Here is a 15805-nt window from a genome sequence, read left to right on the forward strand (position 1 = left end):
AATCTTTTTGCATTCAGCCTTTATGACCTCATATTAACTGAGGGACTACGTGGAATAGTTAAACTTTTTAAAACTTAATTTAGAGGACCATTTAAAATGTTGAAAAACGAATAAATTGTGAAAAAAAAGAAATGGTGGCCAGTTTCAGGACATAAGATATACACTTTCCAATATGTATTCATATACTTTTTAACCTAAAATATTAATGTGTTAAATCCATGAACATGTTATGTCTCTTCAAGACTTGTACACTAGTCCAGTCGAGCTACTGCACAAGCTTGTAAATGTAGTTGGTTATGTAATGTAAATGTTAAAAATGTAATGCCTTACAAGGCATGCACTATTGTAAAAGTGTTTAAATGTCATAAGATAGCCTTGGGTAGGGAACAGGGTGAGAAGCAATTGTTAATGAACTAATAAACCTGTGGGTTGTGCGAAATTGAATAAAATCTATTGTTGTTGTTGCGCTCCTAGCGTTACTTTCACCAGGAACCTGCTATGTAAAAATAATTTAGCAAAAACTTAGGTATAGTAACTTGAGTCTATGAGACGATGGTTGCTACTATCGTATGTTTACAATGCTGAAAAAAGTAATGCTATGAAAGGAAAATGGTGTGGTGGAAGGCCTTGATGAAAACAAATATGTAAAGACAGAAACCTTGTAGTGAAGACTTGTAAAAGTTATTTTGCAGATGAGAATAGCCATCATTATCAATGTGGACTGCAGACGTTCAAGAGCTTTCCATTTTATCCCACATTTCTCTACTTTCTTTGATTCTATTATTGTCTCAGCGTCTTCCTGCTGAAGACCTGGGTTGCCCATAATAATGTCACAAGCTCCCTGGAATTTGTGTGTTTGAGATTATTAATAGAGTGTCCAAGAGGGCCTGTGTGCAGATGTCTTCCTATCATTAGGGTAAATAATTGTAGGATCTGACAAGTAGGATCTGTGTCATGCAAGCAAACACACACACACACACACACACACACGTATGTGTTTACACATGCATATATACATACGCGCGCACATATTCACACATAGACCATAATGGGGTTTTTATACTGTACAAACTATATATTCTATCCCCTAAACCTAACCCTACCCCTAAACCTAACCCTCACAGAAAACTTTCTGCATATTTACCTTTTCAAAAAACATAATTTAGTATGATTTATAAGCTGTTTTCCTCATGGGGACCGACAAAATGTCCCCACAAGGTCAAAAATTTCGGGTTTTACTATCCCTATGGCGACATTTGGTCCCCACAAAGTGATAAATACACGCTCTCACACACACACACACACACACACAAAGTACAAACACAACGATGCACCCTGTGACAGGATATGGCTTTTGCCAAGCTGAAAGCACAGGGATCCAGACGTACATAATTATGTTATGAACTTGTTTTCAGTTTTTTCAGCATTGCAAACAATCAAATGTAACCACAGTGATACGTAAAGGGATAGATCACTCAAAACTCAAAATTCTTTCATCATTTACACGCATGTTATTCAAAACCCACATGACTTTCTTCCGTGGAACACTAAGGAGATGTTAGGCAGAATGTTAGCCTCAGTCACCATTTACTTTCAATATATAAATGTGAGCAAAACCAAACCAAAGCCAAATGCACTGTTGTGTGTTGCTGAGCAATGCAAAGACTGATAGCCAGCCTTAAACGCCATATACAAAGACAAGCAGAACAATACAAACAGTTAAGCATTCCAGTGCTGTTACACAAATTATAAGCACTGCTGGAACATCACTTGTCCAATCAGCTTAGAGAATCGGAACTAACTGTTATGTAAAGTTTAAGAAACACCTGTCAACAGACACTTGCCTACTCAAAAGCAGCCTGATTCCCTCTCACTCCATTTTTGTTTGTGGAAACTTTTACATCTTTACATTTATTTTGGTGCCTCTCCTCTGATAAGCAAACAGATGGATCCTGGTAGAGGAGTCTAACACAGTTCAAAGCACCTCCCTGTCGGTCTCTACACAACTGTTTTATAAGGCACATGCTAACACTCACAGGACTCATACACATCAGAGCATCTTATTTCCTTTCTACTCTACCAACTTCTCATGAACTGACACACATTCTTTTCCTGACAGGGATCTGGTTGTTTCCTCCCTTTGACTCCTTTTGTCGGCTATTAAGAGCTTAGCTGCTGTCTCTGCTTGGCCAACCTAAGCATTTTCCCACACTGTGCCACTGTTTGGAATTCCTTTTTTAAGGAAAAAATAATATTACAAAAAAGCCTCCCAAATCATAACACACGTGCAGTGTGGAAAATAATGCTGCTTCCACCCATGTCTTTTCATCCTCTGGGTCACTATTTCACATGCGAAACAGATTTTTGTAAGGATAGTTAAGCATTGCCAAATGACTAAACTGTGTCTGATTATCATTAACTCATCTTTATATTACTACCAAATCGGCAATAAGAAAATAACAAACAGATGTAACTTATGAATGTACACACAATAAAGAGCTGAAAGAGAGAGAGATCTTAATTTTACACTGGGCCTAGGAAGTATTTGAATACACTTAAGTATGTATGAATGTTTTTGCATTTTAAAACAAAATATCAATATAAGTGGCATGTATTTGAAAGAAATACAGCACAAACACACTTTTCAAACAAAACATTTAAAAAAGAAATTTGTTAGGATACAAATTATAAATAAATATATAATAGAGATTAAGACACATTTATTTAGTATAGAATAAGTATTCCATTAGTGGAACATGTCCATAGTTTAATGTGATGAGCCAGGTGTGGCACTAAGGGTGGACTTACCGGGCTTCAGCCCCAGATGTTTCAGGTAAAGCCCAGAATGTTTTTATAACCTTGTACTAATCACAGAGTTTTCATGAATACAGTAAATGAAAATCCTTTAGAGCAAATATTGTGCTCGCTGTGCATCAAACAGTGTCTCCTTTAACATTCATTCACTCCGGACAAGAACCCCCGCTCAGACAAGAAGTACTGACTGACATGTAAACTGGCCAATCTTCAATAAGAAGTTACATACGATGCAGCCAATGAGAATGGAACTTTTGGATGTAATTACCTCGATTGCTTTAGACAGTTTGTAGGTGTGCACTGGTCTTGGTGAGGAGATTTATTTGAATATTGAAATGGACGTTTGAAAAAATAAGTGCAACATCCTCAGAATATTCAGTCCTGAAACTGTAAAGTGACAACTATAGATTTCATCATTTTATTATTTACATATTTGTTTCTCAGATTTCTATTTGTGAGGGAGAAAAGCTAGCAGAGTTTCTGACTTGCCCTTGGGCAGCCGCATTCTTCCCAAGAAAACACACACACACACACACACACACACACACACACACACACACACACACACACACACACACACACACACACACACACACACACACACACACACACACTCAAAGCGATTATATGAATATGATTATATTATATGTTTCTGTTTCCTTGATATTGGTGTGTGATTCGCATAGCTTATAATAGGATTTCACTTGATCTGATCTGGATGCACAATGTTATGTGTGTATGTGTTTTTGTATAATACGAATAGATTATCTAAAATGTAATATGTGCTTAACAAATGGGTAAGGAAGCTTTACCTTCAGAAAATCTTTATTTATTCATGAATGTATTTATTCTTACAAAAATAGCATCTAAAATTCAGTGGTTGGAAAGAAGTTTGGATTCACTGTCAACATAATGTGTAAGAGGAATGGACTGACATTTAAACATATTTTAAAGTGTATCCTGTGTATAACGATGTATACATGGATGTCTCTGGGCTAAGCCCCGGATGTCCACTGACCCTAGAACTGTCCCTGTGATTTGCTACACCTGTGGTTACTCTGCTTAGACACTTGATTGCACTTGAAGGGAACTGACTTTATACATCTACAAAAAATCCCCTTGGAACCAGCTGGTGAAAATTCATCGCAAAATGGTTTGAAAATTGAAGTTAGCTCTGAGAAATACTTAAAGGGACAGTTAAAAAAATAATCATTTACTCACCCTCATGCCATCCTAGATATGACTTTCTTTCTTCTGCTGAACACGAAGAAAGATTTTTAGAAGAACATTTCAGCTCTGTGGATCCTCACAATGAAAGTGAATGGGAACCTACATTTTATAGGATTAAACTGCACATAAATACAGCATAAAAGTAATCCTTAAGACTCTGGTGGTTAAATCTATATCTTCAGAAGTGATATGATAGGTGTGGGTGAGACACATTTCAATATTTAAGACCTTTTTCACCACAAATTCTCCCTGCCCAGTATGTCAATATGCACGAAGAATGCAAATCGCCAAAAACAAAAGAAGAATGTGAAAGTGGAGAATAATAGTAAAAAAGGACTTAAAGGAATAGTTCACCAAAAAAAATTACATTTGCTGATAATTTACTCACCCTCAGACCATCCAAGATGTATCTGAGTTTCTTTCTTCATCAAAACAGAATTTAAGATTTTTAGGATTTAATTTCAGGTCTCCTCCTCTAAACAATTCAAGTGAATGTACTCCATTTTTTTGTCCAAAATGCATATTTTGGTGCATCACAATAATCCATGCGACTCCAGTTGACGAATAAAGTTCTTCTGAACCCAAACGATTGATTATTTTTTGAAACAAAACAATACTTATATTTTTAACCACAAATGTTTGCCTCCATATATCTGTGATGCGCACTCATGAGAGGGAGGATGTAAACTTGTTGGTAAGGTCACGCGCCACGTGGAGGAGGATGCAGGAAGCGCATCATTGTTTACAAGAAAAACTTGCACAGACCACAGACCAAGAAACGTTCACATACCTAAACAGTTCAAAACAATTTAAAAACAATATTAAATAAAATAAAACATAATTTCCAAATAATAATAAAAAAATATTACTGCAGTAAATAACCTTTATTTCGGAGTAATGCCGTTGCGTTATCTACTTGTACTTTTTCTTTATCAGAAATTATATAGGCTACATACTATAGACTGTCAGGAATTCAAACCACACAAGTTGTAGTTAGTGAAACCAAGTTACTGAGATTCAGTGAGATCAACGGTACAGGTGATATCACACAGAAGAGAAGCTTCACAAACTGAAAAAGAGGTAACAGGCAAAACAGCAGAGTAAGCACTAAACAGATATTGACAAAGATCAAGAGCAAACACAGACAGGTATGTAAACTCTGCGAGTCCTTTGTGTGAGACTTGACAGTGAATTGGCATGAAGGTGAGTTATTTATGCAGGCAGTGATAAGCGAGTGAATTGAGTACAGGAGCAGTGAATTAGAAATCGTGTGATGAGGAGCGGAGCGCTGAGGGAGGTGCAAAGCCAAAGGAGGCCTGACAATGACAAAGTTTTCACACATACCTCGCTGGAAAAACAGCACTGGCAATGCCGATGATTTCAGATATCAACCCTTTGTTTCTTTTGATGGTCCGAAATCCTGTGGGGTAAAATGATCACTGCACACCCTCCAATATTTGAGAGAATGTAAGGGTGTACTGATATCCAGGTTCAGTGCAATAAGCCAGAGCTTCAATCGATCACGATCATGTATATATGCAATCAATGAAAAGTTTATATTTTTCCCACCGTGCATTTACATTGGGGTTTCTGAAGGTTGAAGCATCCAGGATACACAAAGCAAATTACCATTTTGAACAATACACTTATACAAATACAAATCTACAGCAAAGACAATTAAACTTTTGTACAGCGCTCCTTCTCTTGTAAACAATGACGCGCTTCCTGCCTCCTCCTCCACTTGATGCGTGACCTTACCAACCTTACCAACGAGCTTCCGTCATCCCTCTCATGAGTGCGAATCACAGAGATGTACTGAAGTGAACATTTGTAGATAGAAATATATAAGTATTGTTTTGTTTCTCAAAATAATCAATCGTTTGGGTTCAGAAGAACTTTATTTGTCGACTGGAGTCGTGTGGATTATTTTGATGCACCCTAATTATGCAATTTGGACCATAAAAAAATTGAGCACATTCACTTGCATTGTTTAAAGGAGGAGACCTGAAATGAAATCCTAAAAACCTTAAATTCTGTTTTGTTGAAGAAAGAAACCGGCCTGAGCGTAGATTATCAGCAAATTTTCCTTTTTGGGTGAACTATTCCTTTAACTATTGATCTGTTTCTCTCCATCACTCATCATATCGCTTCGAAAGATACAGATTTATCTACTTGAGTCGTATTGATTACTTTTATGCTGTTATCATGTGCTTTTGGAGCACATAAAAGCAGCCAAAAAATGGCCTTGAAATGTTTTGGTACCCATTCACTTCCGTTGTGAGGACCTATAGAGCTGAAATATTCTTCTAAAAATCTTTGTTTGTGTTCAGCTAAAGAAAGAAAATCATACACATCTGGGAAGGCATGAGGGTGAGTAAAAGATGAGAGATTTTTCATTTTTGGGTGAACTATTACTTTAAGCATAATTTTCAGATGTCACTTGATTTCATGTTTAGTTAACAATTCAATTATATGCATACTTTTCTAAATGTGACTTAAGTGTCCAAAAACATTTTGGGCAATTGCATATCCAATACACACACAATAAATATATATATATATATATATATATATATATATATATATATATATATATATATATATATATATATATATATATATATATAAATAAAAAATCATCCTGTGAAATTTGTATGTTGTGGTCTTTGTGCTCACTCTCTTGGATATCTGGATGTCCATCATGAAGAAGTGCACATGTTTCTCCCCTTTGTTGAGAGCCAACTTCTTAGTCATGACTGCTACCAACATAGCAGTGCATGCCACACCCTGACAACAAACATACAGACATAAGCATGGTTACCATCTGTCACATTATCCCAAACATCTACTCAGGCATAAACTATTCAGAGTTAACAATATTCAGACAGTACACAGAACTCTGTTCTGAGAAAGATACACTAATTCTTTTTAAAAGTCTACTTTCCCACATTAATTTGTTTCATGTTTAAAATTGAGATATTTCTCCAATAAATAAATTAACTAATAAGAAGTAGCCCAGATAACAGATTTATTTCAAATATTTACAAAAACATGTAACAAAAATCCAAAGCAAAAGTGTTTTGTATCAATGAGGCACATTTTAGTGTGAACAGTTTAATGGCAACATTTAATTTACCTGAGTTCCTTTATTTGTTGCATTTAAGGAAAAAAGATTGAGAGATTAAGAAAGGAAATGGGGAGACATATAGCATTGTTGTGGATAGAAAGAACAGTAAGCAAGCAGTGCTTTATTCAGTTCACTTGCTTCTATGACATCACTTTTGAAGAACTTTTGGGCAAGTTGCCATGTAAAATCCAGGGCCGATTTCTCTTCCCAGTTCAGCCCTGGTGTAACCTAATGTAGTCAGGTTGATTCAGTGATGTTAAATAATAATTTTCACTTTAATTAAACCAGTTAATTTCTGTTACCTTATTTTTAGGTTCACTTTTTTATTGTAGACATGCAAGACAGATGCATAGACACACGTTCATTCTTTCACTTGATTGTTAACAGCTCCTTAACCACAGCTGATCCTGATATTGGAAAGCATATGATTTGGGTCATTTTTGACCAGTGGAAAGGGTGTTTAGGTGGACACCAGGGATGTTGAATACTATTGTTGAATGATGTACAGGTTAGAGGGCTATTCCTCACTTATGAACATGTAGTACACTGTTCCAATTGGATTAAGAAACTTTTTTCTGGTTTTCCAAGTCTTAGGCACAGGTTGGCACGCCGTTCTGATCTTGTGGTGCCAAATGCTATAAACTGCCTAAAAATGGCAATGGTGGAAAGTTTTCCCTAAAAAAAGGAGAAAGCTTATAAAAACACAGAGCAAGGGAGAGACAGAGGAGTGAAGGATTATTTTCCACTGTGTCAGGGAGGTGTCTGGGTTTGGCTTGAGACCCATGCTCCTGTCGTGTGAGCCCCATGCTCCTATCCTGCCGACTTATCTTCTCTGATTGGAAATGAGGGATGGAGAGAAGAGATGGGTGGACAGTGCAGAGCGCAAGCAGCTTTCTGAGTCACAATGAGACTGAAAACCCAACTCTCACAAACATACAGAAAATAGGCTACACAGATGTTCATTGACACACATATCATGTCTCTACAAACATACTTTCACTTTTACAGATTCAATTAGATTTTCAATTTCTAATTTATGTACTGCATTTACAGTTCCTTAAAATTACCAGAATTATTTTGAAATAAAATGTTTACACTTCTGAAATGTAACCCAGAGCCCAGTGTTATAATCCAAAAAAGGAAACCTCAGCCAGCCTTCTGTCAAAACACAAGCAGATATACCACCCATGTAATAATAAAACTACAATGTGACATTCACATGAAATACTAATATATTTACATTTCTGGATCAAGCATCCTGTTTTGACATGAAATAAATTCGTATCCAATATATTTTCAATCATACCAAAATTAACTTGAACGGATGTAACCAAAGTACTTGGTTTACAGACAAAACAATCTGTGTAACACATTGCTTAATTCGTCCTTACTACTTTACTTACTGAACTCAGATACACCAAGACACATGCACAGGGCCGGCCCGTGGCATAGGCGGACTAGGCAAATGCTAGGGGCGCCGCCCACCCCTTGGGGCGCCTGAGCGTCCAAAAGAATTTTTTTTTTTTTTTTTTTTTTTTTAACAATACAACTTTAATACTACAGATTAAAAAAAAATATATATATATATATATATATATATATATATATATATATATATATATATATATATATATATATATATATTAAAAAGCGATCATCCCACAAAAACATAACTACATTGCTTTCCCGATCCACCCCGGTCCGAGTGACGTATCAATCTCCCCCCGCCCTGCTGCACTTAAAGACATCCATTACCTGTTTGATATTGTGACGGATGGCCGAATTCACAGATAAATTATCATTATGTCGAAAAGACACAAGCCCTCTGGTGCCCAGGGAAGAAAAAAAAAGAAGAGAAGAGGAAGAAAAACGGGATAAAGAAAGAGGTAATGAATGTGATGTATCTGTTTATCTATGTTGCATTATGCATAAGTTAGCAGTTAGTTCGACGATCGATGCTAGTAACGTTTGCTAATTTGAAATAGCTTATCATGACAGTTAGTTGAACTTGTGCACTATTTTATGGTATTTTTATTTGAATTGGCTAAATTAGTAATGTGTGTAGTTCCCTTCCGAGGGAACTCGCACTGCGTCGTTGAAAACGACTCTTTGGGAACGCTCCTTAGCGTGCGCCTCTGAATTATGAATGAAACTATTCCAATCTTGATTGGTGTTGCGTCATGACGTAACATGTGACGGCATAACCGGATGCATAAAAGTGACGCCGGTACACATACACATTAGCTTTCGCTCTTCAGCAAGCGCTCTATGTTGAAATTGTTTGTCTTATTTGGTGTTGTTTGTCTGATTTAAAAATATTATGGCCACCGAACAGTTCAAGAAGTGCGTGCACTCCTGCCCTCGTTTCATTACGTGTAGGGACACGCACGCTTTATGTGTGAACTGTTTGGGAGCTACAGCACGCACAGGCAGCTCTCGAGGGATCTGCCTGTGAAAGTTGTGAAGCACTACCCATGAGAGTGCTGCGCTCCGGTTGGCGTGCTTCGATGAACACGGTCAGGCTCGCGTTCCCCACGGTTTTGGTCCGCGTCTGTTGAGGCAGCGCGGCGATTGAAATCGCGGGGTTCGCAGCGGATTTTGCAGATGAGAATGAGACTGCTGCGGCACGTTCTCATTCTTCGTTTGAGGATCCGAGCCTACTGTGAGTGGTGCAGAAGCCCGCGTCGCGGCTTCTTCTGCCCATGATCAGGTCCCCTTGCTTGAGCTCACTGCTTCCGAGGAAGTGGATATGCTCAGCATCGATCGCGGACGACCGTGAGCCAAGCACGCCAGTTTTTGGCCAAGCTTATGAGGAGCTGATTGAGGTTGTGGCGTGCGCGTGGCCAGACTGAATATCAGCTGGCCACAAAATGAGCAGGGAACGCAAGTTGAAAGCAATTAGACGTGCGTTTCCTGCGGCACAGATCACAAACTCAGCGCCGGGGTTTGCCGTTTATCCCGATCTCCACAAAGATATCTAAAAGCGAGATCGTGGGGTAAACCGCGATTCGATCCCGTATCTCCGGCCCCAGTGTTTGATTACAGATGATGTTTTGGGGCACGGTATATGGGCTAAAACCCGGCGCTGCCTAGTAAGCCCTGCAGAGATACATCTGCTTTAATAAGTAGGGCTTACATGGCCGCACACAATCGGTGTTGGTTTCCGCCGTCTCTGACGCTCGGGCCACATCAATTTCCAGCGAGCGCATAGCGAGCGTTCGTGTCAAAAAAAAACAAAAAAACAACAAGCATCAATTGTGGTCACAAGAACCGTGATCGACTAAATTCTGCCGGTTTCCGCTTCAGGAAGTCGGGAACAGTGCTCGAAAAACACCGAGACCAGCCTCGAGAGGCTGGTTCCCTTAGTTGAAGCTTCAGGAAAGAGGTCCTACCGAGGTGGTAGAACCTCGGAGGGCTATCCCCAGCTGCAGAGCAACCGAGGTTGCTCTCGCAGCGGAGTCCTCAGGAAATCGGTGTCGGTTCCGCCGTCTCTGGCGCTTGGGTCACATCAATTTCCAGCGAGCGCACACCGTGCCGTTAGTGTCAAAAACTAAAAAAAACAAGCATCAGTGGTGGTCACAGAAACCGTGTCGACTAAATCCTGCCGGTCTTTCGCTTCAGGAAATCGAGAACAGTGCTTGAAAAACACCGAGACCAGCCGAGAGGCTGGTTCCCTTAGTGGAAGCTTCGGAAAGAGGTCCTACCGAGGTGGTAGAACCTCGGAGGGCTGTCCCCCTCCGCTGCAGAGCAACCGAGGTTGCTCTCGCAGCGGAGTCCTCAGGAAATCGGTGTCGGTTCCGCCGTCTCTGGCGCTCGGGCTACATCAATTTCAAAAAATAAAAAACACACATCAATTGTGGTCACAAGGACTGTATCGACTAAATCCTGCGGTATCTCGCTTCAGGAAGTCGAGAACAGTGCTCGAAAAACACCGAGACCAGCCTCGAGAGGTTGGTTCCGTAGTAGATTTTGTAGAGGCATGGAATCATCTTCCCAACATATCTGCATGGGTCCTGCATATAATAAAATCAGGGTACAAACTGCAGTTCGGGCACCGCCCCCAAATTCTCTGGGGTGGTGCAGACTACAGTGGTTCGGAGCAGGCTCAGGTGATGGAACAAGAAGTGCAATCTCTGCTGCTGAAGGAGTCCATAGAATGTGTTCCTCATTCAGACAGGAGTCCGGTCTTTACAGCCGGTACTTTATAGTTCCAAAAAAAAAAAAAAAAAAAAAGGATGGGGGTTGAGGCCGATTTTAGATCTCAGAGTTTTGAACCGGCCTTTGAGGAGGTTCAGGTTCAAAATGCTTACCATTCCTGTCATCGTGAGTCAGATCAGATCCGAGGACTGGTTTGTCACGATAGATCTAAAAGACGCCTATTTTCATGTACCCATCCTTCCATGTCACAGGAGGTTCCTGAGGTTCAGCTTTGGGTGAAGCTTACCAATATCGGGTTCTTCTGTTCGGCCTAGCACTCTCTCCCCGCACATTCACCAAATGTATGGATGCAGCTCCTGCTCCTCTGAGAATTCAGGGCATCCGCATACTGAATTTTATCGATGACTGGCTCATTCTGGCCCAGTCTCGAGAAATGGCGGTTCGGCATCGAGATGTCGTCCTTGGCCATATTCGAAGTTTGGGGTTGAGACTCAACACAAAAGAGTGTGTTACAACCATCCCAGTGCACAACGTTTCTGGGTGTTGTGTGGGACTCAATGCAGTTACGATGCAGGCACGCATGTCTCCTGCACGTATCGAGTCCGTTCTGGCGATGGTGTCCGGGTTAAAACTAGGCCAGGCCATCACTGTAAAGCAGTTTCAAAGACTGCTGGGCCTCATGGCAGCGGCATCCAACTTACCTTTGGGCCTTCTACACATGAGGCCCCTCCAGTGGTGGCTGAAAGCCAAGGTGTTTTCCCCCAAGGGGAATCCATTTCAGTATAATCAGAGTAGCAGCGCAGATGCCTTAGTTCTCTGCTAATATGGAAGAAACCTTGGTTCCTGTCCCTAGGGCCAGTGTTGGGAGCGTCATGTGGCCGGAAAACCGTTTCGACAGACGCCTCCCTCACTGGCTGGAGCGCTGGTCATGGACGGCAGCTTTGCTAGGGGTCTGTGGCAGGACCATCATCATTCTTGGCACATAAACTGTCTAGAGATGTTGGCTGTGTTCAGGGCTCTGAGGAGCTTCCTTCCAGACATCAAAGGTTACCATGTCCTAGTGCGTTCGGACAATACATCAGTGGTAGCTTATCTGAACCGACAAGGAGGACTCAGATCAGCCCTCTGTGCAGACTGGCGCATCAGATAATTCTTTGGTCCCAAGGGAAAATACTGTCTATCAGAGCATGTATATTCCGGGGTTCAGAATCAGGGAGCAGACATCCTGTCGAGGCAGGGGCTGAGGCCGGGGAATGGAGACTTCATCCAGAGGTGAAGTTGATATGGGACAAATTTGGACCATCAGAAGTGGATCTATTCAGCGTCTCGAGAGACGTCCCACTGTCCACTTTGGTTCTCCCTCTCACATCCAGCCCCACTGGGGTTGGGCGCCATGGTACAGGCTTGGCGAGGCTTCGCCTGTACGCATTTCCCCGATCGCTCTGCTCCGGGAGTCCTGGAAAGGGTCCGCCAAGAGGGCATCAGTCTACTTCTGGTTGCCCCCATGTGGCCGGCCAGTATGGTTCTCAGACATAATTTCACTCCTGATAGCTCCGCCATGGCAGATTCCTCTGAGGAGGGATCTGTTGTCTCAGGCGGGGGCACAGTCTTCCACCCTCGTCCAGAGCTGTGGAAACTGTGGGTCTGGCCCCTGAGGGGGTTCAGTACCTAAATGCTGGTCTATCAGCGGGGGTGGTTGAAACCATACTTAGCTCTAGGGCTCCGTCTACTAGGAGATTATATGGCCTCAAGTGGAATGTGTTCTCCACTTGGTGTAGAGAACATGAATTAGATCCAGTTAACTGCCCGGTGGCTTCAGTTCTGGAGTTTCTTCAAGATCGTTTCTCTCGTGGTCTCTCCCTTCCACACTTAAGGTGTGCGTGGCTGCCATTTCAGTTCCATGCACCACTGAGTGATGGGCCTCTGGGGAGGCACCAGCTGGTCATTCGTTTTCTCCGTGGTACATGGAGGATGAGACTGACAACCAGGTCCAGGGTTCCTGCCTGGGACCTGGCGGTGGTTCTCGAAGGGTTATCCCTGGCCCCCTTGAACCCCTTCAGTCGGCTTTGCCCAAGGACCTGGCGTTCAAGATGGCTTTTCTCTTAGCTATTACCTCTCTAAAGAGGGTGGGTGATCTTCAAGCCCTGGCAGTGACGCCAGCTTGCTTGGAGTTTGCCCCTGGCGGAGTTAAAGCCATTTTACACCCGAGACCTGGCTATGTGCCTAAGGTGCCGTCTAACACGGCACGGTCTACGATCCTGCAGGCTTTTTATCCTCCACCTCATGTGTCGGCAGAAGAAGAGGCTCCATTTGCTCTGCCCTGTCAGAGCTTTGAGTGTTTACCTCGAGAGGTCCTCTTCTTGGAGGAGGTGGGACCAACTGTTAGTGTGTTTTGGGTCACCTAAGAAGGGGCTCCCTGCCTCGAAACAAACCATTAGTAATTGGATTGTTCAGGCTATTATCTCGGCCTACAAGGTGCGCAATTTGCCTTCACCTTTGGCCGTGAGGGCTCATTCAACTAGAGGCATGGCGTCCTCTAGGGCTCTCTTATCGGGAGTACCCCTCCAGGAGATCTGTGAGGCAGCCGGTTGGGCTACCCGCACACTTTCATCAGGTTTTACAATCTGCACCTCCCTAGTACGCCTGGCGCGCGTGTGCTCTCGTCCTAGCTGAGTGCCTGAGTTCAGTTTCACCCTAGGGCAGGCCTTTTTTTCAGTGCGTGGCCTAGTGGGCATTCGTTCCCCAAAGAGTGGTTTTCAGCGGCGCAGTCGCGAGTTCCCTCGGAAGGAGCGTCTCGGGTTATGACTATAACCCTTGTTCCCTGAGAGGGAATGAGACACTGCGTCGTCCTGCCACGCCCCTCAAGGCCTGAGGCGGCTTGCTTCATCGCTAGGCTAATGTGTATGTGTACCGGCGTCACTTTTATGCATCGGTTATGCCGTCACATGTTACGTCATGGCGCTAACACCAATCAAGATTGGAATAGTTTCATTCATAATTCAGAGGCGCACGCTAAGGAGCGTTCCCAAAGAGTCGTTTTCAACGACGCAGTGTCTCGTTCCCTTCTCAGGGAACAAGGGTTATAGTCATAACCCGAGACGTTAGTAGGACATTGCTACCATCTAACTGTTACTGGAAAACAAACACTTTCAAAATTAATTTTTTGAAAATGTAACTACTGTATGTATGCTAGAGAAGTGCTCAATACAGTTTTTTGCATGAATACCAGATGTAATTATTCTTGCTGTTTGTGTGTTTAATTGTAGTATTTAGTATTTGATTTGAATTCAACCTCTAATAAATGCATAAAAAGAGCACATATGTACGTTATAGCTCGCAACCACATCACAAATCGAGAATCCATAATATCTTTCTTTATATTTAAAACATTTTCAGACCTTTTTTTCCTCATAAAATTGAATTGGTGTTATCTTTTGAACTCTTGGCATGAAAACAAACATGAGGTTTCAAATGATATATAGTTTGTCAATATTACTTTAGGTTTTTATTAAGATATTATTGTTGTTAAATTTGGAGTGCTCCTCAACTTTCCCAACATGTCCAAAGAAGAGTTGGTAGAGCACTGTCAGACCCTGAGCACAGCTTTAAGTCATGATGGACAGCCAGATATTGATGGCAGGGAACTTGTATTGGAAATGCAAAACTTTTCACATCTGCCATCAAAAAACATGACAAACATTGAGCTCCTGACTTTCCTGCACAAGAAGAAGCTGACGGAAATTTACCCCAATATGTGGGTCGCTCTGAGAATCTCTGCCACGCTACCTGTTACCGTCGCTGCTGCTGAAAGGAGCTTCTCTAAGCTCAAACTGATTAAAAACTACCTGAGATCTACAATGGCTCAAGAACGTCTCAGTGGACTTTCAGTCATTAGCATAAATCATGTGGTCTCCCAACAGCTGTCTTATGATGATATCATAGATGACTTTGCTGCTAGAAAGGCAAGGAGAGTAAGGCTGTAGAACATTTGCATTCCAGTTTGTGTATAGTTATTTACATTTACATTTATGCATTTGGCAGACGCTTTTATCCAAAGCGACTTACAGTGCACTTATTACAGGGACAATCCCCCCCGGAGCAACCTGGAGTTAAGTGCCTTGCTCAAGGACACAATGGTGGTGGACATGGGGTTAGAAGCTGTGACCTTCTGATTAACAGCCCTGTGCTTTAGCCACTACGCCACTACCACTCACATATTTATTTTTTTGTGTATCTTTTTGTTTCTGTATTTTTTTTCCCGCAATAATCTTATAATATACATTTATTTATATTATATTTATAATTTAGTTGTGTGTGTGTGTGTGTGTGTGTGTGTGTGTGTGTGTGTGTGTGTTTCCAAAATATTTTCAAAATAAAGAAAAACAAGACAAAGCTGCTCAGTTTGTTTCTGTGTGAGTGTATGAACACAATGATCAGTGGTGGAATTGTCTGTGATTCCAGGGGCACCAGGTGAAA

At 41.5% G+C, this 15805-nt stretch overlaps 1 protein-coding gene across 3 annotated transcripts in view; it reads right to left on the bottom strand.

Moving 5' to 3' along the window:
- Window positions 1-15805, bottom strand: part of LOC127658019 (intermediate conductance calcium-activated potassium channel protein 4-like) — a 45648-nt gene that overhangs the window by 12094 nt on the left and 17749 nt on the right. For all 3 annotated transcript variants that reach the window (XR_007972342.1, XM_052147084.1, XM_052147086.1), the window contains exon 5: window positions 6721-6831. Coding sequence is in view for 2 of the 3 variants with exons in the window: in XM_052147084.1 (XP_052003044.1) it covers window positions 6721-6831 (111 nt within the window). In the remaining variant the exon portion in view is untranslated. The remainder of the gene's footprint in view (window positions 1-6720; window positions 6832-15805) is intronic.

This window comes from Xyrauchen texanus, chromosome 17, assembly GCF_025860055.1.
Source record: "Xyrauchen texanus isolate HMW12.3.18 chromosome 17, RBS_HiC_50CHRs, whole genome shotgun sequence".
Lineage (NCBI taxonomy): Eukaryota > Metazoa > Chordata > Actinopteri > Cypriniformes > Catostomidae > Xyrauchen > Xyrauchen texanus.